At 38.0% G+C, this 24,162-nt stretch overlaps 1 protein-coding gene across 1 annotated transcript in view; it reads left to right on the plus strand.

The window, feature by feature from the left end:
* Positions 1-24,162, plus strand: part of ANKAR (ankyrin and armadillo repeat containing) — a 75,779-nt gene that overhangs the window by 19,021 nt on the left and 32,596 nt on the right. Inside the window, exons 6-11 of the mRNA XM_030325167.1 lie at positions 2,378-2,558; positions 3,729-3,948; positions 12,385-12,586; positions 15,296-15,504; positions 17,907-18,011; positions 20,159-20,400. Of these exons, the coding sequence (XP_030181027.1) occupies positions 2,378-2,558; positions 3,729-3,948; positions 12,385-12,586; positions 15,296-15,504; positions 17,907-18,011; positions 20,159-20,400 (1,159 nt within the window). The remainder of the gene's footprint in view (positions 1-2,377; positions 2,559-3,728; positions 3,949-12,384; positions 12,587-15,295; positions 15,505-17,906; positions 18,012-20,158; positions 20,401-24,162) is intronic.

Below are 24,162 nucleotides of genomic sequence, written 5' to 3' on the forward strand. Positions count from 1 at the left end.
TGCAGACTTGCAAAGGCAGCATGAGCTTGTTTCCCAGACCCAGGCAGCATGGAGTAAAAGTAAAAACCACAAGTGGAGTAATAATCAGTGTTTTCTTGGTTCCTGTAACAATTACTAGAGAATCTTCAGTTCCATAATATCCACCCCTACATAGTTATTTTAGGAATCTCATATGCCAATGGATCAGCTCTCAGGTACTGTGAGATATCTTCAGTTTTCCTCTTTCCTGTCTGAGCAATCTGTAATGATCCACTCCTGGGCCCCTGGAGCTCAACAGACCCTATGAAGGCAACTCAACATTAATGCCATTGTTGTCTCTGACATCATTTCTCCTGGTTGTGGATCTGGGGTCACTTCTGGAGCTGGCTTCTCCCTATGCCTGCTAAATACCTTGTATCAACTGTGAGGCATGTTGAAGCCAATCCAGTGAAGTAAGTATTTCTTTCCCAATTTTATTGGTTTCAAGGAAGTGCTACCTTGAACTCCTAATAATTTGATGCAAAAACAGCTCTTTTAGTCATTTTGCTAACAGTTCTTTTCTGTGATGTAGGGATCATTTCGTGAATGATTGAAAACATGCCATGTTAAAATCTCCCCTCTTTGATTTTAGGGGCATTGTTAGTGGACTGAGGTCTTGAGTCTTGATGTTCTCTTTCCTCAGAATGGTTTATCTCCTAGGAAACCCCTGGTCCATTATGAAAATAGGGTCAGTTCCACTGGCCCTCCAGGCATGCCTGAAAACATCTAAATCCTAGATTCATTTTGGTTCAGGTTGGGCCCTCCTACCATACCAGAATCAAAAAGTAGGGGCCACAGTCAGATACCCAGGATTTGGGTATTCCATTAAAATACAAGAACTCATGAATTATTAAGGTGACAATGACTGGAGCAAAAAGATTAATTTATATCAGTACCAAAATGTCCTATTTTGGGGACAGTATACCAGCATCATGATGTTGCTGTGATTATTAGGAGGCAGGTCAGAAATCAACTTAATGTGACAATGGTGTATCAGGGAAATGTGGTCCTAGAAGCTCCTCAAAAACTGGGTGCAGATTCCCAGGTAGAAGAATCTGAAGGGAGCTGTTTTAAAAGTGAGGCCCCCTTATAGTTCCTGCTAATATCTACACATAGGTTTTGAGTAAGAGCAGTGAGATGTCCCTATGCAGTACTTGAATGAATTCTCCCTCAAAGCACTGGCCATCTGGGCTTTCTATGCTTCCATAGAAAGGGGGCCAGTGCAGATAGTGTATCCAATCTTGGGGGGAAGGGGTCACAAAAGTCTGTGGCCAAAGACTTTCTCAGGGTATAGCCACCTTCACCACCTCTTGCTTCTCCAGTTTCTAGGGTAAGATAGCCCCCTGCTGGTTCTGGAAGCTTGATTTGTATTGGATAAGTAAATTGAATTTCTAGAAGAAATCAACCCACATTCCTTTGGTATTTGTTAAATTTATACATCTGTTCCATTGCCTGAGCAGTGATCTAAGAGTACATCACTAAGTACCAGAGCCCCCAAAGGTAGTCAGCAGCTTCTGACCCCATAGCAAGTTACCACAGCCAGAGGCAGCTCCCTGAAGTACATGAAAAGATAGAGGTTGCTGGCACTGGGGCTCTATGATGTGGAGCTGGGCCACTGAGAGACCAAAGGACATCCTTAGTGTGATCTCCTGGGCCTGTATCCGTGGAGGCAGTCTTATGAGACTTGGGGTATCTGTTTGTGGTGTCCACTCTTAGCAGCATGTGTGACACCAAGGGAAGGTGAGCTGTTTTCTTCTAGGTATTTAGTTTAGTCATCCAATGTGAATCAAGCATCCGGGTCTGATTCAGACAACCCCTTAAGGTCCTAGAGCCTATCATTGCTGTGATGTGAAAGCCTTCAAATCTGAGTAAGATTCAGAATACCTGCTCCTCGATTTAGAAGCAAGTCCCTAGTGATGAAGTTGGCACCTGTACAAGTTGAGGCCCATGACAGTTCCACCACCTGGACTGGTGCTGTCTCTGCAAGGTGTGGGTAAAGATGGCCTTTAGTTTATATTTTTATGGTCTAGTTTCTCTTGGGGCGAGAGGATGGTAGACAGGAAGAATGACAACCTCAAATAAATGCAAACAGGTCCTCAAACATGCCTTCATCCGTGCAGAAGTCTATATTATTCAGAAAACTGAAGTGGAAGTAAAGGTCAAGGAAGAGAGGATATTAGCCTCTGACCAGTTCATAACATAGCATTTCCCTAAGACTTTCTTTTTCAATCAATACAATTTAAACTACATTTTTGTACTTAATTATTATAGAAAAATAAAGTTTAGCTAGCATAGAAAAAAAGTAGCAAATTACTTCAAAGTCAGAAAGATTGATCTTTTTTCTTTATTTTTTTTATAGCTACTATGTGATCTGTTTTGAACTTGAAACTTTCTATCATCAACTATATAAGACAAAGTGGTGGGGAGCCATAAATGAAATCGTGAACAATCTGAAACCAAAAAGACTTCCACTAACAGATGCTCAATTACATGAGCAATTTAAGAAAAAATTTGGCTTCAAAAAAGCTATGAAATGCAAGGTATTTCAGTAATCATTACATAATTTAGTATAGGAGGCTATTATAGATAATATGTTATTATAGGTAAGTATATGTCTCAAATTTTTATTTTAGGGATAACTTGGGTTAAATGAAGTTTTCAATATGAAATAAAAATTCCACATTTTAGCAGCTTAGAAGCCATACAATTCTGGATAATAAATTTCTGGTAGGGTTGCAAAACAATCTGTTAATGAACTGGATTGTGACCAATCTTAATAAAGGTTAGTATTTATTGAGTGCTTATTTTATATGCCAGGCGCTTTATAAATCCTTTTAACAAACTTTTTCAAGGTACTAGTACTGCTGTTGTCATTCTGGTTTTACAAATGAGAAATTTGAGGTGCAGCCAGGTAAGGATCTTTCCCAAATTACACAGCTAGTAAATGGCAGAGTCTGGCTTCAGTCCTGGGAACCTAACCTGAGGAACAAAACCTGGCATTCTGAATCAAATCTTTGTATCTGTTTCAACAAACCTTGATGCACAGCTTCTGGAACTGATAAATGAAGTGGTGAGCTCACCAGTTTCAAAGGACACACTGGCATTTATTTACCATTTATTTGTTTCAATGTCCATAAATTTAAGAATTGAATAAACTGTTCATTTAATTTTAAAATATTAAGTGGTCAGAATGTTTCAAAGAAGAGTGTAATATTTTTACCTCTCTATTCTGAGAACTAGAACAAAGAAGACAAATTGTATTTCTGTAGCTATGTAATTTTAGTTTCTAGATTTCTAAATTAGATTGTTCTTAAATCAGAAAAGGAACCCAGGGATCTTCATTTGCTTAAGTATTTCAGGAAGCAAATTTTCCCATTTTAAGCATCTACAAAGAAGGAGCTATAATTTCTCCCTAAAAAGTGGGGGGTGGGGAACTTCCCAAAAATATTTTTTAAACTTCTCAATGTTTCTTAATAGTTCTAACAACTTTAATCATTGCCCAGTGAGACACTTTCAAATGGAAAGTGAAAATTCTACTATGACTGAGCACCAATCATGTAATTATATCAATACATACTTATTAATTATATATTAGTGTTATATTTATTATAAATATATTAATATATGTTTATCGTCCTTTTTTTCCTTAAACCAAAGTTTAAGGAAACTTATTTTAAAGAAACTTATTCTGGTGCTCTTAATCCTTTTAGAGCATCCCATTTGGTATGAAGTCTGCTGTTGAAAGAGGATTATCTGCTGTTTTCCATACATTTAGCCGTAAAACCTCAAGCTTGACCATCAATATTTCAGATGAGGCAGGCTATGCCATTTTCCATCATGCTGCTTTACACAACAGAGTTTCTATTATATGTCAACTGTGCAATGCTAGCTTCAACGTCAACCAAAGACGCTTTGTTATGTCTAGCCAAGGTACCATAAAGTTTAAAACATCTAAACTGTTTTTCTTTTACCTGCTCCTACTCAGAGTTAAGAAGACATGTTGATTATAGAGCAAGATAAAAATTTGGTATTGTATCTAGAGCATAGTTGAGGTTTGTGTTTCCCTTATTTCAGAGAGGCTCTTTTCTAAGTGTCACTTATTGCTCTCTCATATAGTATTATTTATTTCTTTATTGTGTCTCCCTCACTTGAACATAAGCTCTGTAAAAGGCAATGATTTGCTTTACTTTGTTTGCTATGGTATTTGAACGCCTAGAAGAAAGCCTGGCATTGTAGGTGCTCAGGAAGTAGTTGTTGGATGAATGCATGATTGGATGAACACAAGGTAGCATTTGATAATCACTGGCATAATTAAAACACAGTGGTGCACTATAGAAATTCACAGAAAAGGTAGATAAGTAGAGATCCCAGTAGAAGATCCATTTTTATCCCAGAGTTCTCAAGCAGGGAATAACTTCTTCACAATATATAAACTTAAATAATATTTAATAACAAAAAATTCTTATAATAATAATTGTTTTTAATTAATGGCCCCTTTAAAGCTAACCCTAATTTTGACTTTTAAAAAGCCACTTTTTCCTGATTCTTAGGTAGGAATATATATATATATATATATATATATATATATATATAAAATATATGTTTATATATATATTCCTATTCACTGGAATAAATTTAACCAGTATAAAAATAATACTGTTGAAAATGAAAGCAGAAGTTCTCTATAACTGAAAAGGGAAATACAGATTAAATATCAGGAATGGCCGATAAGAAAATTGTGATTTTATGTTTTATCTTATATTTTATATCTTATATTGTATCTTATAATATTTTATATCTTAAAAAGCTGTGTTATATTTTCACACACCAAAACATGTTCTGCTTTAATCCTATTGGCTACTAATAAATTATGTACTCTTATCAGTATAATTAATATGTTTTCATATTAAGATACTTCTATTACTTGATTAAAATAGCACAAATTCAGTTAAATTTAAATATAACAAGTAGCTTATTGTTTAAAGATACATAATATTTTAAGCCTTTCTTGGTGTGAAATAAATCTTTGGTAAATTAAAGTCTCTCATTCATCCTGTGGCTTGGATTTCCATTTGCTAAGAATTGGATAGATTTTGACATTTGGAAAATGTATAACTCTACTGGCAACATCCACATATGATGACTTACCCAACACAAAACTGCACCAATTGTTAATTTTGACCAGACTCTAGAGATGCAGCATTCCAGGTCTGCTCTGCCATGATGCCGGCTGTGTGAACCAAGCCCAGGTGGCTTGACCAAAACCTCCACTCAATCCTGTCGTTGATATCTAAATATAGCAATTTTATTCTTATTCATATGAATCTATTTTGACTAATCTAGGGAACTCATATATGTTAGTAATCGTACTTCTGTGTGTATTCCCCTTTAAAACAGAGTCATCAAAAATGGATGTGAAAAAAGAAAGAAATGGTAAGATATAAATAAAATATTTGGTGCATTTGAAAAGAATATTGCATGTATCAAAACTCTTCTATAGTATATAATCTCCAAAATGTTCTGTTACATGAAAATGTCACATAATGATATTTTCTATATATTTTGAAGTCTAAATTTTTTCTACCCATGGTTGTTTATTCATATTCCTCTTAAGTCTTGTTTTTTTTCTTTTTTCTGTTTTTTACTGTGGAATTTACAGTTACCTCTACTTATTTTTTAAAAATCAATCCCCAAAGTAGTTTTTATGCCAAAAAAAAAAAAAAAAAGCAGTTAATATTATTTAGATATGCTGCCACCTAGTGACAGTAACAATGTATTATGAGGACTGAGGAATGAGGCATTCTTGACTGAGGTGAGAGATTTTACCTAAGTAGTTTTTGTTAAATGTTAATTTATTTAGTGTGGGGGGGGGGGAGGGTCTGGTGCTGAGAGAGAGGGAGAGAGAAAGGATCCTAAGCAGGCTTCTCACTTTCAGCACAGAGCTGGACACAGGGCTCCATCTCACAAACAGATCATGACTGGAGCAGAAATCAAGAGTCAGACACTTAACCGACAGAGTCACTCAGGTGCCCTTGACCTAAGTATTGAATATGGAAAATCAGAAAAATTTTTAAAGGCTGTACCTTCCATATCTGTATCTAAAAGACTATATACCTTCATACTCTATATAGGATAATTCAAGGAGGGTGTTTTTTTTTTTTTCCTTCAGGTTTTAGGCATGTTTAATAGATCAACGACAACCAACTTCAGCTTGATTTATCCCCAGAATATTCAGCTAGCAACACAATGAACCTGACATGAAAGTGGTGAATCCTAGCATGATTTAGCCATTCTTCCATGTCAAGAGTTTAACATCTTTTTTAAAATTCCAGTATAATTAATGTACAGTGTTATATTAGTTTCAGGTGTACAATACAGTGATTCTACAGTTCTATACATTACTCAGTGCTCATCATGATAAGTGTACTCTTTAGTCTCCATCACCTATTTCACCCATTCCCCCCCCCATCCCCTCTGGTAACCACCAGTTTGTTCTGAATATATGAGTCTATCTTTTGTCTCTTTTTTTCTTTGTTTTGTTTCTTAAATTCCACGTATGAGTGAAGTCATATGGTATTTGTGTTTTCTGATCTACTAATTTCACTTTGCATTATATCCTCTAAATCCATCCATGTTGTTGCAAATGACAAGATATCATTCCTTTTTCTGGCTGAATAGTATTCCATTGTGTATACAGTAAAACCTTGGTTTGCAAACATAATTTATTTTGGAACCATGCTTGTAATCCAAAGCAGTTGTATATAAAAGCAAATTTCCCCATAAGAAATAATGGAAACTCAGATGATTTTTCCACAACCCAAAAATATTCATACAAAAATGATTACAATACTGTAATAGAATACAAAATAATAAAGAAAATATAAAATTAACCTGCACTTAGTTTGAAAACCATCGTGGCTGGTGTGAGCGAGATAAGAGAGAGGAAGGTTATTGTGTAGGACAACTTTTACCATCACTAATGGAATCACTGCTATCTATTGACTCAATGAAATCTTTTTCTTTTCATGCAACTTTAACAAGGAACCTATCCAATGACACTTGATTTTGCCTCCTTTGAGAATTTTGTGGAAATGTGATGTTACATTGTTGTTAAACAGATTCATCGGTGGTACTCTTACAGCCTTATTCAGGTGGTGGTTTTCTACATAATTTTGCACTGTTTCCAACACTTTACACATCTCCCTAATCTCATTTGAAGTGAGGGATTCCTCTGCCTTTTTCTCCTCCTCTTCACATGAGATGCAGGCATAGACTTCTTATAAAATCTTACAATTTTGGCCACTCACATACCTCATTCGTACTTTTCGATGATTTCCTTCTTAACTTCCACCACAATCATCTCCTTCTTACCGCCTTTCTTTTCAACATTTTTCTGCACAGGGACCATTGTATATGCTTACACAGATGTTGAATATAGTACAGTATTAATAAACTTGTCATATACTGTATTTAATGTAACTGGCAATAAGGCAGCAGAGGAAAGGGTCTATATCTGCAGGCAGGCTGACCTAGAATGAAGCAAAGTATCCATAAGCTTACTATTGGATGGAAAAGCAAAGGACTGTCCATAGGTGCTTTGAAGTGACAAAAAAATACACTGTTGGTGCCAGTTGTGGGCACCTTCCAACGTTCTGAAAAATCACTGATTTCTGCCAAACACTGCAGCCTGAGACTGAACATTCGAGCATGGGAGATGATCACCCACAATCCCACAGAGGGAGAGAGAGAGAGAGAGAGAGAGAACCATTGGCTTAGTTGTGATCATGTGATATTTGACATCACATACTACTCGTATTGCAAGACATCACTTGTTTATCAAATTAAAATTTACTAGAAACGTTTGCTTGTCTTGTGGAACACTCACGGAACAAGTTACTCCCAATCCAAAGTTTTACTGTATATGCATACCACATATTCTTTATCCATTCATCTATCAGTGGAGACTTGGGCTGCTTCCATATTTTGGCTATTGTATATAATGCTGCAATAAACATAGGGATGCATGCATATTTTTGAATTAGTGTTTTTGAATTCTTTGGGTAAATACCCTGTAGTGTGATAACTGTATTATATAGTAATTCTATTTTTAATTTTTTGTGGTTTTCATTTGCATTTCCCTCATAATTACTGATGTTGAGCATCTTTTCATGTGTCTTTTGGCCGTCTGTATGTCTTCTTTGGAGAAATATCTGTTCATGTCTTCTGCCCATTTTTAAATTGGATTATTTGTTTTTTTGGTATTGAGTTGTATATGTTCTTTATATATTCTTTTTTTTTTTAATTTTTTTTTTCAACGTTTACTTATTTTTGGGACAGAGAGAGACAGAGCATGAACGGGGGAGGGGCAGAGAGAGAGGGAGACACAGAATCGGAAGCAGGCTCCAGGCTCTGAGCCATCAGCCCAGAGCCTGACGCGGGGCTCGAACTCACGGACCGCGAGATCGTGACCTGGCTGAAGTCGGACGCTTAACCGACTGCGCCACCCAGGCGCCCCTGTTCTTTATATATTCTGTATATTAACCCCTAGATCAGAGTTTTCAACCAGACAATAGTTTCTTCAGACAACATAAGCCCCTCCAGAACTTCCCTAATTCTAGTATGTCTTAGGCCAGTGTTTCTCATCCTCAGCACTGTTGACATTGTGAGCTGGATAATTCTTTGTTGTTGGGGGCTTTCCTGTGTACTATCAAATGTTTTGTAGTATCCCTGACTTCTCTACCCACTAAATGCAGCAACCTCCACCCCAGGTCTTACAAACAAAAATGTCATCAGACATTGCAGATGTTGTGGGGAGGGCACTTCATCCTACTATTCTGGGATAAACTTTCAAGTACAAAGGAATCATCCAGGGATCTTGTTAAAATGAAGATTCTGTTTTAGCAGCCTGGGTGGGTGCCAAGATTCAGCATTTCTATTAAACACAATTTCAAGTAGTAAGAGGGGGATATAGGATAGTACTCCTGCCCCTGGATTGTGCTGAAATATTTTTTGGAGGGAGGTGGAGAGGAGAAGGAGAGGGTGAGTGGGGAGACTTCTGTGTGTGTGTGTGTGTGTGTGTGTGTGTGTGTGTGTGTGTTTAAAAAAACAAAAAAAATGTTGAGGTCATTTTGATTTTTTTAATTTTATTTATTTATTTTGAGAGAGAGAGAGAGAGAGAGAACAAGCAGGGGAGGGGCAGAGGGAAAGGGAGATAGATAATCCAAGCAGGCTCTACACCTTCAGCACAGAGCCCTATGTGGGGCTCAAACCCACAAACCATGAGATCATGACCTGAGCTGAAACCAAGAGTCAGATATTTAACCAACTGCACCATCCAGGTGCCCCTTGGTGTTTCTCTTGCTGAGAGCAACCAACAGCCTTTCATTGACTGAAATAAACCAACATATTCTATAGTCCTATGATTAGGTCTCAGTCTTTTGTGAGAGCCTGTGCTCCTGGACTGTGAACTTCACATGTCTTTGTTAGTCCTCTCCCTGACCTTAGCTGTGTCAGGATGGATGAAGAGTGGCTAGAGTTGGGTATTTCCCTTCCCATAGGTAGGTTAGGCTCTGGTATAACAGTTTCTCCCGAGGCCAAGCCTTGTTAAGGAAAATGGAATGCTCTGCTATATCTCAAAATGGTTCCTTTTTCCCTCCCCCTGCTAGAAGCATGAGGGGATTTTTCTCCAATATCCATTGTGAGATCCTGGTCAAACTCCAGGAGTTAAAACTCACTAAAGCATGGGGACCTCCTGGGACTGGGGCCCCCAGAGTTTTAAACTCTCAGACTTATCACAATGAGCTTCCAGCAATTCGTCAATTATAGTTCAGATTTCCCTACTGTTACTGAAACCCAAGTTCAGCTGCCTGCTGCTCGAAAAGCCAATACTTGAGGGACACCTGGGTGGCTCAGTCGGTTAAGCATCTGACTCTTGGTTTTGGCTCTGTCATGATTTCAGGGCTTGTGAGTTCCAGCCACACATTGGGCTCCATGCTGACAGTATGGAGCCTGCTTGGGATTCTCTCTCTCTCTCTCTCTCTCTCTCTCTCTCTCTCTCTCTCTCTCTCAAAATAAGTAAATAAGCTTAAAGGAAAAAAAAGCCAATACTCAGAGACAGTTTTGATTGAAAAGGAATCTGAGCTTTATTCAGGAGGCCTGCCACTAAGAAAGCAGACTCTTGTCCCCCAAGGCCAACTCTGAGGTTTCTGCCTCACCCAGGGATTTTTTTTTAAGGAGTCTATGGCAGTTAATCAGTAAATCAACTACAATGGTCCATAAAAGTTCTTAATTACACACAGACACAATGGTGTCAGTGACAGATGTTATCTCAGTGCTTGAAGGTTGTGCAAGGTAGTTGTGCAAAGGGGTCTGGTTCCTTACTGCTCAGGGGTTGTACAGGAGGGTCTGATTTCTGTTTTGTGATGTGCAGAAGCCTCTGTTTTTTCTAAGAAAGAATGCATGATCTATAGATTACAAAGAAATGGCAATCACTCACATGGGCTAAGTAAGGGTGATTGCTAAAGCTTAAAGACTACTTGGTTGGCTGGAGGGGCCCAGGGGGCTTTACTACTCAGTGGTTCTCGTGGAAGTTTCTTTTCAGTAAATTTTGATTCTCTGTATCAGCCTGTCCATATCTTCATTTTTGGAGGCAGTGTTTTTGCCCTGAGACCTCACTTCTCTAAAGGATCTAAGAAGCATTGTTGATTTTTCAGTTCGTTTAAACTTTTTACTTGCTCTTAGGACATAGTGATGATTTATGCGCCTTCCATGCCTGACCAGAAACTGGAAGACTAAGCAGTGACTTTAGGTAGATAGATCAGAGCAAATACTGTAGATTACCAAAGGCTGTGATGTAAAGCTTAGATGAATAAGTCAGGCCAGAGGTCATTGGAAGTGTCTTGAGTTGGGAGAAAACAAGTGCTTCACTGAGGAATTACCATTTAGGCTGAGAAATAGGAGTTAGCTGGACCCTGGTCAGAAAAGCATGTGGGAGAAGGAAGCTCTCAGACAGCAGGAATAGCCCAAGGTGACTGGATCATTCATCATCCAAATAAGGGAGACTTGAGAATGGAAGAGGCACTGTTAATCATTATGCTCAGGCAACAGGCATAGATGAGTACTTTCCTGGGCAAGCTGGGTCGTGTGGCTGATTACTCCACATTTGAAGAGAAGAAGAAGGCCCAGATGAAGAGAACAAGTTGTGTATGTCATGGGTGTTTTGGGGTGAGGGAGGTAGCTGTTGGTTCAGGTGAATTGGAACCAGTGGATCCTTTTCCTGTATTCATGATCAATGACGTTTTGAAACCTCTGAAGCGTTTTAAGCAAGGAGGTAAAAAGATCAGATTTATATTTTGAAATAATGGATTGGTGAAGGGCAAGAACAAGGTGGGGTACCAGTTGGGCGGCTTGGAGTGGGGAGGTGGTGGCAATAAAGATAAGTTCTAGAGATATTTGGTCTTGGCAATGGACTGGTTATGGAGATGAAATGAGAAGGAGACACTAAGGAGTCTTTCAGGTGTCTGATTTGTAGAACTGGCTGGATAGTGATATCCTTCACTGATTTAGGCAGCAGTGAAAGAGGACCAGGTTTGGAGGGGAGTTCAATTCAGAACATGTTAAGTTTGACGTGGTGTGTGGAGACACCTCGTAAGAGGTTAGAGATAAAGATGTGGAGCTTGGAGAAGAAACACATCTAGAGACATAATCCTGGGAGTCACCGACTTATAGGTGGTAAATGAAGTCACTGCGAAGATAAAAAGGCCAGAGACAGAGCCCTAAGGCTCACGTAGGCGTCAGGATAATGAGAACGTCCCAAAGGAGACTCTAAAGGAGTAGCCAGAGAGGTAGGAGAAAAATAGGAGATTATGGTATCACAAAAGCCAAGGGGGGGGGGGGGAAACATTTTAAAGAGGAAGAAACTTACTGTTGAGAGGTAAGATGAGAATTGAAAAACACCCACTGGATTTAGTGACATGGAGGGCTTTTGTGAACATATTTTTCTTTGAATTTCAAAGGATTTTACCTCTTACTACAAAACATTTAAGTAAAATGGAAAATAAACAAGAAATCACTTATTTGATATCACAAAACTATTTTACACATTGAATTTTTCAAATATTTAATATTTTCAATGTTATTTATTCTTCATTTATAAAGAAGTACTAATTTTTAATGGTCAGACATCCTGAATTAAAGAAATCTAGAATTGCCTAAAATTATACTTTTTAATGCTTATCTTGCTTATCTTTTATGATATAAAAGCTCCAGATAAGCACTAAAAAGCTCCACAGATGGATATCAAAAAGATATGTTTTTAGATGGACATTTTAGATCTTGACCACCTAAATAATTGTCCATACATTTTAGGTCCAACACCTCTACACCTGGCTGCACAGGCTTGCTCACTGGAAACAACCATCTGTCTCCTCTGTTTCAAAGCTGATTACACACTTTCTGAAAAAAGAGGTTGGATGCCGATTCACTTTGCTGCTTTCTATGACAATATTGGCATCATCATTGCTCTCTGCAGGAAGGATCCTAGTTTGATAGAAGCAGAGGCGACAGCTGAGTAAGTTATTAAGCATTTGTAAAAACATAAACCTCTGCTTTCATGGCTTGCCCCAAACACTGACAGTAAAAGGAATGGTTGATATGATCCATGTGAAAGGCTATGTAAGGCTTACCCTCTGGTCCCTATCTTCTTCATCCACCACTTACCTCTACAATGTATAAAGAGAGAACTGCCATTGACCTATCCATGCTATCTGAAAGAATAAGAAGTAAACCCTAGGAAGTTTTTGCTAAACTTTTCTTAGTGGTTTGGTTCCACAGACCAGTTTATCAGGTTAATTACTTAGCGCTCTGGAAGAAGCCTGAGACTAAGGAGGAGAAAAGTTGCTCTAAATTGGAATCAACCCAACCAGGAAACAGCACAAGATTATCAAAGGCTGTAGATTACCAGATTATCCAGACCAATGTGGATAGGCCTCAGATAACAGGAGAAACATCTAATGGTATACAGAAGAGAAACACATTAAGAAGAAGAAAATAACTACGGGGGCACCTGGCTGGCTCATTTGGTGGAGCATGTGACTCTTGATCTCGGGGTTGTGAGTTCAAGCTCCACATTGGGTGTAGAGATTACTTAAAAATAAAATCTTAAAAAACGTTTTTTTTTTTTTTTAGAAGAAGAAAATAACTTTGAAATAGAGAAACACCCCAAATACAATTTCACAATTTAGCTTCTATTTCGCAATTCTCTTTCATAATTTAGCAGAGGACCAAACTTTAAGATGGAGGTGTAACTTCTCCTGAAGGGTACATTCTTGGTTATAATTGAAACACAAAGTTATCATTTTGAATCTGAACATGGTTTAGGCATAGTTTCATTCAGATATTTCTGGGTTTTCAGATAACCTGGCCATTATGATTAAGTGAAGAAATTAATCCTCCCTCTAGGTTGGGGCAAAGATGTATGTAAAGAAAGCTTTCAGGAAACAATGGTCTCTGGCTAATAGTTTCTCTAAGAGACTCTGGAAAGAGCCATGGAATATAGAGACCCGAATCAGCTCTGCTCAGTCATATTGTGACAATGTCTTTGAGTGGAGCGGCATAATGATTAGTGGGTTGTAAAAGCTCAAACAATTGGATATCAGAGGTGGAAGTAAGAAGCTATCTGTGAACATAAGGAAAAAGGAAAGGATTCATAGAGAGGACAATTACCAAGGTCAGGATCTGTGTGGAGCTAATGAAGAGTGCGACCACGCAGGTGTGTATGAATATGGAGCCCAAATGAAGGTATGACAAGGAACTGAGAGATCAGAACACAGATGGTAATTAGCATGGATGTTAAAGTCACAATCCAAGGGGCATGTTGGTGAGGCAGTTCAGGAGCTAAGATGCTGGAAGAGCACCCTGCAGGGCAGGGGGAATGGCAATATGGAACTGAAAAGAGAAATACAATTTATTGGGTAGTATGCCTTTCATGAGGAAAATCAGAGTGATAGTGTTAAAGTAGAAGTAATCTTTATTCCTACCACTGAATAGGATAAATAAAGCAATAGAACAGTCTTATTAAAGAACAAAAGGGAGAAAGTGAAGAGATGTTTACTCATAAAAGACAAGAGTTTCTCTAGGACCCAGGGAAAATGAGATAGAGGAGAGAGAGAGTTTTGGGGCTAACTGGGCAAAGGTGAAAGAAAGTTCAAGGACAGGCAGCAAGAGAAAGAGGGCTTCACAAAGAGAGAGGCATGGGTATAAGGATAAAAAGTAGGCATGTGACAGTGAAAAGAGAATGAGAGGGAAACTATGTATCGAGACTGTGCTAAGCACCTTATTCATCCCTTACACTAACACTGTGAGTTGAGTGTTGTTATCCTCATTCCTCGACAGATGAAGACAATAACCCAATTTGCTTAAGGTCAAACTGCTAGTGAGTAGATCTGTTAAGATACAATCAAAGCCACTGTGACAAACATATGCCAAAATATTGTAGTTTAAACAAGGTACACATGTAACCTTCCTCTTGTTGCTTCTTCACATGTGGCTTCCGTATCCTGATTCAAAATGCCTACTCTTGCTTTCATCGTTATGCCTGTATTTTAGCCATGAAGAGAAACAGAAATGCAAAGTAGTGGCACATTCCTTTTCTCTTTAGGGAATTGCCCAGGTCACTTCTACTAACATCACGTTGGCCAAACTTAGTCATTGGCCAATAGGCATCCATAAAGGAAGCTGGGATGTAATATTTGGCTGGACAGTCATGTGCCCAACCAAAGATCTTCAGTATCTAAGAAGCAGATAGTGGGATTTTTGAGAAAATCTGTTAGTTTCTGCCATGATGAGGAAGCTGGGATTTGAGAACTGGACATGAAGAAAAAAGAAGTGGCTTGGAACACTCCCTGGGCTCAGTTTCACTATGTGTACAATGGGCTGATGATACTTGCCTTGCTGTTTCCTTCGCTCATAGAGTTGTAAGGATTAGATGAGGTGGTGTATTCTAAGAACTTTGAACGTTATCAACTTCTAAACAAATTATAAGGTGTGATAATTAAGTTGGGAGGGAAAGTAGGGGCAAATACTAAGGACAGCCAAGGCAAGGGAGGCAAATCTATTTACATGTGGAATATATAGAATAATACCATGTACTGAAGAGAAGGTGATGATATAAATCAATATAAATCAGCCTTCCTCCAACAGCAATGTGAATGGCTTCGCAAGAAGTAAATTTGACACTATACGTGTGCTTAATTATCATAATATGTTCCTTGATTTTTAGGAATCAGTGTACTCCACTGTTGCTTGCTGCCACTTCAGGAGCACTGGACACTATTCAATACCTATTTTCTCTTGGTGCTAACTGGAGAAAAACAGATATTAAAGGAAACAATATAATTCATTTATCAGTGCTAACCTTTCATACAGAGGTTCTCAAGCATATAATAGAGTTAAATATTCCTGAACTTCCGGTTTGGAAAACTTTGGTAGGTGAGTGCACAACACATAATCTCTTTATAAAATAAATGTTCTCATTATTATTCAGCTTAATCGTTGATACTCTGAAATAGAGCAAATAAAATAATACATGCATCATATTTTAAACAGTTAAAATCAAAAACTGTTTAGTTAAAAGCAGAAATACAAATAATACTGAACTATATTTTGTGTGTTCAAAAGTACTTTTTTTTTTTATTTTTTTTTAAATTTTTTTTTTCAATGTTTATTTATTTTTGGGACAGAGAGAGACAGAGCATGAACGGGGGAGGGGCAGAGAGAGAGGGAGACACAGAATCAGAAACAGGCTCCAGGCTCTGAGCCGTCAGCCCAGAGCCTGACGCGGGGCTCGAACTCACGGACCGCGAGATCGTGACCTGGCTGAAGTCGGGCGCTTAACCGACTGCACCACCCAGGCGCCCCACTTTTATTTCTAAATTAAAATCAAAGAATAATAACTCACACTGTACTTTACACAATTATATTTATTTTTATTTTCCAACTTCCTCCAAAAGTCCATCTATCCTCCTTTCTGTCAAAAAAGCAAATTAAAACAAACAAAAAACAAGGAAAGAGGAAGAAAATTAATTAAAGTGAAGAAAACTCCCTCCGATTTATTCCTTCCTAATTTAAAAGACAGATTCAGGGGCGCCTGGGTGGCTCAGTTGGTTAAGTGTCAGATCCTTGATTTTGGCTCAGGTCATGATCTCAGGGTGATGAGATCAGGCCCTACATCAGGCTCCATGCTGAGTGTGGAGCCTGCTTAAGATTCTCTCTCTCCCTCTTTCTCTGCCCCACCCTGGTTTGCATACATGTGTGTGCACGCTCTAAAATTAAATAAATAAATAAATAAATAAATAAATAAATAAATAAATAAATAAAACATAGAGTCAGCAACATTTTCCCTCATATATTGCTATATGTTTTGTGAAAATTTTTGCTTGAGATGTTGCTCCAGATTTTTGTTTGGTCTAGCCTGAAATATTATAAGGATAAGGGTCTCTAAGCCAATTGAATGCACAAATCTGATTTTACTATCCCTCAAAACCCCACTAAAATTACACGGAGCTTAACTAATAACATTAGCAACAGTAGGAAATAAGCATTCAAGAGAAAACAGGAAAGGAGAAACTAGCAATAAAATGTTGGAAACAGGCAAGTCTTAGAATTTAGCAGACTGGACAAATCATCCCAAGCTGACAGTGGGAAATCTGAGGACCTCTCAGACTTACACCATAAATCCTCACTAGGGACTCTGACTGAGAGCACCAGCCTAGGCCAGAAAGACCGAAAGATGCCAAGGCAGGAATTCTCCTCAACAAACAGGAAACTGGGAGTCTGCACCAAGAGAAAAGCAAAGGTGATTTCAAAGATGACAGCAAATGAAGTCCCCGAATGGAAACTGTGTACCTGGGCCAAAGGGATGTGGGAGGAATTACCGACAGGTACAAAGAAAACTAGGCAGATGGAATAAAATAAGGTTCCCAAGAAAGACAAAAGTAAGAAAGGAGACAAAACTGTAGTACGCTGCAATGCTTACCTGTGAATAATACCTGCATAGGCATTATAGTATAAGTATGGAATATTCATTTAACTAAATACTATAAATGTGGGGAAGGGGAGGGAGAGGGGTGGCAGCACAGTGGTGGAAGAGCTTACTTCTCATTTACCATAACATGAAGTCAGTCGATGATGTCCAAAATTGACAGAGCAAATGGTCATAGTGTATATAAGCATTTAGAAATATGGAGGTATATTGAAAGTCCAAAGTGGTTATATCTGGAGAGATGAACTCAGAAAAGCAGAGGGTAAAGAGAGACCAGAAAAGGATACTTCAATGTGGTTTCTTCTTGTACAATAGACGTTGTTTAGAAGGATATATATTTATTTGCATTACCTCCACATGAATTTATAGTATAAACGCATTTAGGATTTTTTGAAGTTATCTTCTTCATACTCAGGAAATGTATAAAGCTGCCTATATGCTTTAATAGATACTAAATTTTTATTGACAATAATGTAGTTTACTTTGCCATTCTTGAAAGCTTACGCTTAAATTTTATTGAACAACTGATTTCAGGCAAGAGAGAAGTGTACTGTTTCCCAAGTAAATTTGAACCATATGACCAGTCAATCCAAGTCATTCAGACCAAGTATTAAACATTTCAGAATTTTTCTACTAACTGTATAGATTATAAACCTCAGAGATTATGGGCATTTGCAACCTGTTCAGCACCCCTCAGAAGGCCATGCACAGAGGGAATTTAATGAATGCATTTGGTGTAATAGTCATTATCTCAACTCACAGCTTCACTTGGCCTGTACAGAAGCAGATCAATCATTCCATTCCCTCTTCTAAAATTACAATATGCGTTTTTCTGTTGAATGCTTGCCAGAAATGTTGCAGTGTGAAAGCTATAAACGAAGGATGATGGCTGTGATGTCCTTGGAAGTAATTTGCTTAGCAAATGCTGGATACTGGAAATATATTTTGGATGCAGGTGACGTAAAATCCATTTACTGTCTTTTGCTTACACTATTTTATGTAGAGCTATAATTATATTCAATCGGTTTAAAATCTATTTTTAATTGTAGAGAAAACTTTTTAGTTGATTTTAAGTTTCTATTTTTCTTTTTTCTAAGGTTATTACCTTTACCTGACGATATATGTAAAATTTTTAATTCGAGTATATTTGACACACAGTGTTACATTAGTTTCAGGTGTACAACATAGTGATTCAACAACTCTATACATTATGTTATACTTACCACAAATGTAGCTACCATCTGTCATTGTGCAATGCTATTACAATACCATTGACTATATTCCCTACGCTGTGGCTTTTATTCCTGTGACATATTCATTCCATAACCGAAAGTCTGTGTCACTCACTCACACCTTTACCCATTTTACCCATGTCTCCACCCCCTTCCCCTCTGGGAACCATCAGTTTGGCCTTGTATTTATAGGTCTGATTCTACTTTTTGTTTGTTTTGTTTTTTAGATTCTACATATAAGTGAGATCATATGGTATTTGTCTTTCTCTGACAACCTTATATTTTATTTCTCATGTGGAAACTGCACACAATCAAAAAACGATATAAATTCTACTTCTCTAAAACTTTGTAAACTTAAAAATGATACTAAATTACTGTACTACATTTTATATTTACTTTCAATTAGAAATTATCCTTATTCTGTATTTACACAATTTATTTTTTAAATTAAAATGGGGCAGCTGGGATGGCTCAGTTTGTTAAGCGTCCGACTTCAGCTCAGGTCATGATCCCACGGTTTGTGAGTTCGAGCCCCGCATCGGACTCTGTGCTGACAGCTCAGAGCCTGAATCCTGCTTTAGATTCTGTGTCTCCCCCTCTCTCTGCTCCTCCCCCAATGCAATCTGTCTCTGTCTCTGCCTCTCAAAGATAAATAAACATTTAAAAAAATAGCAGGGTTTTGTGTATGGGTGTGTGTGTGTGTGTGTGTGTGTGTGTGTGTGTGCTGAGCACCAGGTATTGTATGGAAGTGTTAAATCATTCACTATATTTACAACTGAAACTAACATTACACTGTATATTAACTAACTGGAATTCAGATAAAAACTTTAAAAAATAGCAGTTTTTGTGTCAACCCTGGGTTTGTCACTAGCTCTGCATTTAGAATTTAAGTTAATTGCTCGCCCTCTATAACCCTAATTTCCTTGTTAATCAAATGATTCCTACCTCATTTGGTTGTTTTGAGAATAGCACTTTCCAATATAACTTTCTGAAATGATGGAAACGTTCTATCTTCATTGTCTAATATGGTATCCACTACTCTAATGTGGATATTGGGCATACATAAGATGCTCCATAAATATTTGTTGAATGAATAAATAAATGAATAAAAAAATTACAAGTAGTACCCTAAAACTAACCTTTAGTATTCCTAAAAACATGTACAAAAATCTGTGTCCAAAAGGTAAACCATAGATAAATAAGTCATGAGGGAGGTATCATTTCAGGTAGATAAATAAATAAAGCCCTGATTATACGGTTATATTTTCCAACATTTCTTGTGTCTCCAGATTGTGCTCTTTTCTTTCACAGTGAACTGATATAACAAACATCCGACTGAAGCCAATTTTCTTTTTTCACCATGCCCAGTGATTTCCATCCTTGAACCAATTATAATTAATGAAGCTAAGGTTGCTTTTTACTAGATTCAGCACTTTTTGTTTTTCAGTTGCTTGTAAAAACTATAGGTAAAATATAATAAAATGCTCAAATAATTGTACAAATGCTGCCACACAAATTTAAAGAAATATCCAAAACTGAACTGTATCATGTGGTGGCTCAAAGAATTTATTCATCTATCATTTGAAGCTGAAAATCCATGGTTCCAAGGTGGCTTAGCGTTACCAACATGAAATAATAGGCTTGTGTGCTGTGTGAAAATCAGACGTGTGAACATGAGAGCTGCTTGAATTATGGAAAAGACAGACAGGTGAATTCATATGGTTTCAAATTATAATTTTATAAACATGTTATAGAATTATTTGCTAATTGTTCATATGGCGATGACCACAGCCATTATTTAAATCTTATGATAAATTAACTATAAATGGTTACAAATAATTCATGCTTTTTCTTGATTTCTTTATTGCAGGTACCATTCCTGCCTTAATTAATCTATTAAAATGTTCCAAAATAAAATTACAGTGCAAAACAGTTGGGTTATTGAGTAATATCTCAACACATGCAAACATAGTGCATGCTATAGTAGAGGCGGGAGGCATTCCAGCTCTGATCAACCTACTGGTTTCTGATGAACCTGAACTACATTCTCGCTGTGCTGTCATTTTATATGACATTGCTCAACTTGAAAACAAGGATGTTATTGCCACATGTGTAAGTTCTTTTCATAGAATATAGTTTTGACTGACATTCCCTGGGTGTCTCAGTCGGTTAAGCATCTGACTTTGGCTCAGTTCATGATCTCATGGTTTGTGAGTTCCAGCCCTGTGTCGGGTTCTGTGCTGACAGCTCAGAGTCTGCAGCCTGCTTCTGTTCTGTGTCTCCTTCTCTCTCTGCTCCTTCCCTGCCTGTGCTCTGTCCCTCTGTCTCTCAAAAATAAACAAACATCAAAAAAATATAAAAAAAAAAAAGAAGCTAGAAAGGTACATACCCATGTATTATGCAGTGGTGAAATTCCCAGGGAAGAAATCCAATCTCAAAGAAGATGGCAAAGAACAAACCTGCCACAATCCCATGAGTGCTAAAAGTAAACAAGAGCAAGATAGTACCAGAGCAAGCACAGCAAAGGACATGAGCTTCAGCAGAGGTATCCGGGTCCCCTCTCCCTTTCTCCCAAGCAACACAGTAGGCCCCAGTGGATGCTATCCACACATTGGGTTTTTGATGTACCTGAACAACCTCGAGCCTGAGAAACCTATCACTTTGGTAGCAACCAGTAAGCAAACCTGTTGTTTGTCTAAAGGGAAATGTTATCACCACACCTTTCAAGGTTACCAGCTACATAAAAATCCTGAGGCTTGGCCTAGGTGAAAGAGCTGGCATAGTCTTGATACGCTCCAACATGGGTAGGAATGCAAGAGGCCCAGGGAGGACTATTTCTCAACAGAAATGATCACCCGAGATAACACAGAAGGCAGGGCAAGGGCCTACTTAGCTCTAGGGTGTGGTTGCTTCTTTTTGTTTATGAGAGGGTATTATAAGAAATGCTACCACTTTGGCTATTTCTGTCCTGGCTGGAAAATGCAGTCCAACTGTACCAGAAAGTTATTTTTTGTGAACACCAAGCAATCTTTGCCATGCTGCATTTCCTCAAATGAAACCCACTATATTGTGTCTGCTTATGCTTGATTTAAGATCTTTTATGAGATATTTATAAGATTATTTTTATTGTTTTCTTCAGTAGATGCTTCTTCACCATGGATTGAATAATTTAGCATCATAAAATGTACCTTTTTTTGTCGAGTGTAATACTTTTTCCCTGAATTCTATATTGTCCAGAATTATGTTTGTGATGTTTCCTTTGCACTCTCATGTTTAATTTGGCTCTGCCCATCCTTTTTAACTTTTCTGAGTCATTTCCTGTTGGTTGGTTTGTTATCTTTGGGAAATATATTGGAAATATAGACACCCCAGACTCACCTCTAGAGTTAGTCTTTACTTTTTTAGAATTTATAATCTCCGGTTAATCTAATAATTACCCAGAATTGGGATAAATGTGTCCCTTGAATCAGCATATTTAGGTTATGCTTTGCCACTCACTTTGTGTTGAGTGTATGTATTGAGCTCATTTATACTCATTGACATGACATGGTTAACCTTAGTTCTGTCATAGTTTGTTATTACTATCTTTTTAACTTTAATCTATTGTGTGGTCAGTGTTTTCCTTCTCTTTTTATCTTTAAAGTGCAGGATTTACATGTCAACATTCATTACCTGTATTTCCTGGGACTTGGTATAACTTTTCAACATGTATATTCATCTTCTTTTATTTTTATTTTATTTTATTTTTTTTTTCAACGTTTATTTGTGGGACAGAGAGAGACAGAGCATGAACGGGGGAGGGGCAGAGAGAGAGGGAGACACAGAATCCGAAACAGGCTCCAGGCTCTGAGCCATCAGCCCAGAGCCCGACGCGGGGCTCGAACTCACGGACCGCGAGATCGTGACCTGGCTGAAGTCGGCCGCTTAACCGACTGCGCCACCCAGGCGCCCCTCATCTTCTTTTATTTTTAGAATGCTTTCCTGAATTCATATCTTTAAGTATTTTTTTTTCTGTAATATTCTTTTAGTCCATTCACACGAGGACTTTTTGTAAGTTTATTAGATGGCAGATTCTATTCTAGATGTTGGGGTTATAACAGTGAACAAAACAAATAAAACCCCAGTTTCATGGAAATTGTATTCTACTTGGGAGTAGCAAGACCATGAGCAAAGCAAATAAAACAAACATATATGTTAGGTGAAAATAAGTGGTAAGGGGGGCAATAAAGCAGAGAAAGGGGAGAGGGGAGCGTGGTGAAAAATTCTTCAATAAGTATTTGCATTTGAGTGCAGACTTAAAGTAGATGAGAAAGTGTGTCATGTTTTTCTGCTGGAAAGAGTATTCTAGGCTGAGGAAACAAGTGCAAAGTTAATGGCAGTTGGAATGTGCCTGGTATGTTCAAGGAGCAACAAGAAACCAAAAGTAGCTGAGGGGAGAGATACAGGAGATGCTCAGCTGGGTTGGGTAATGGTGGGCCACATCACGGTTGTGGGGGCAACTGTCAGACACCTTGCTTTTGCTCTGAGTATGTTAAGCCATTGAATGATTTTGTTCTGGGAAGTTCCATGAAGAGATTTAGATCTACCCTCTATTGAAATAGGTGGGCAAGAGTGGATGTGTCAAGACTAATTTAAAGCTATTATAGTAATCCAGATGACAGATAAAGGTATCTTGAACCAGGGTAATAATAGTGAAAATGGTGAGAAGTGATCACATTCTGTATTATATATTTTTTAATGTTTATTTATTTTTGAGAGAGAGAGAGAGAGAGAGACAGAGTGTGAGCAGGGGAGGGGCAGAGAGAGAGAGAGACACACACAGAATCTGAAGCAGGCTCCAGGCTCTGAGCTGTCAGCACAGATCCCAATGCGGGGCTTGAACCCAAGAGCTGTGAAATCATGACTTGAGCCAAAGTCGGACGCCCAACCAACTGAGCCACCCAATCGCCCCTACATTCTGTATTATATTTTGAAAGTTAAGTTCACCAGGATCTTTGGGAAAGTTGAAAGATATGGAGGGACCTCAAAGGAGACTAAGAAGGAATGGCCAACAAGGTAGGAGGAAACCTGAAGAATCTGTATCAGCCAAATGAAGAAAGTGTTTCAAAGAGGAAAGAATGATCAATAGTGTCAAAGCTATTGTCAGGTGAAAGTCAAATACTGACCATTGCATTTATTTGCCTGAATTAAATGACCAGCTCTCTTTGGGAACACTAATTATTTGCATATTATATTACCTTTTCCTGGGGCGCCTGGGTGGCGCAGTCGGTTAAGCGTCCGACTTCAGCCAGGTCACGATCTCGCGGTCCGTGAGTTCGAGCCCCGCGTCGGGCTCTGGGCTGATGGCTCAGAGCCTGGGGCCTGTTTCCGATTCTGTGTCTCCCTCTCTCTCTGCCCCTCCCCCGTTCATGCTCTGTCTCTCTCTGTCCCAAAAATAAATAAACGTTGAAAAAAAAAATTTATTACCTTTTCCTGCCTTACATAGCTATCATTTTTTCTCTCGTCCTTTTCCACTCATTGTTTCATTTTATTTCATTTTTTTCCTTAATCCTGTCCTTGTCCCTTGCTATGTTTTTCAGCATTGTTTATTTTTGTGTGGATTACAATTTGGCTTTTATATTTCTCCACATCTTTCCTGAGCTTTTCCAGCTCTCATTTCTTCTCCCCTATTTCAAAAATATCTTCCCTGAGCTCTGATGTATCTCCTGTGCACTCTTGTTTTATAGAAGTGATTGTTTCATTAATTTTTTTCATTGATAATAATGTACCACTTTAAGTTAAAATCTCATCTATTTTTGTGGAAATATTTTTTTGATGAACATTAACCATTTGTCGTAAATTTTTCTACTTTTTTTCTTAAATATATTTGGACAG

This window comes from Lynx canadensis, chromosome C1 (assembly GCF_007474595.2).
Source record: "Lynx canadensis isolate LIC74 chromosome C1, mLynCan4.pri.v2, whole genome shotgun sequence".
NCBI lineage: Eukaryota > Metazoa > Chordata > Mammalia > Carnivora > Felidae > Lynx > Lynx canadensis.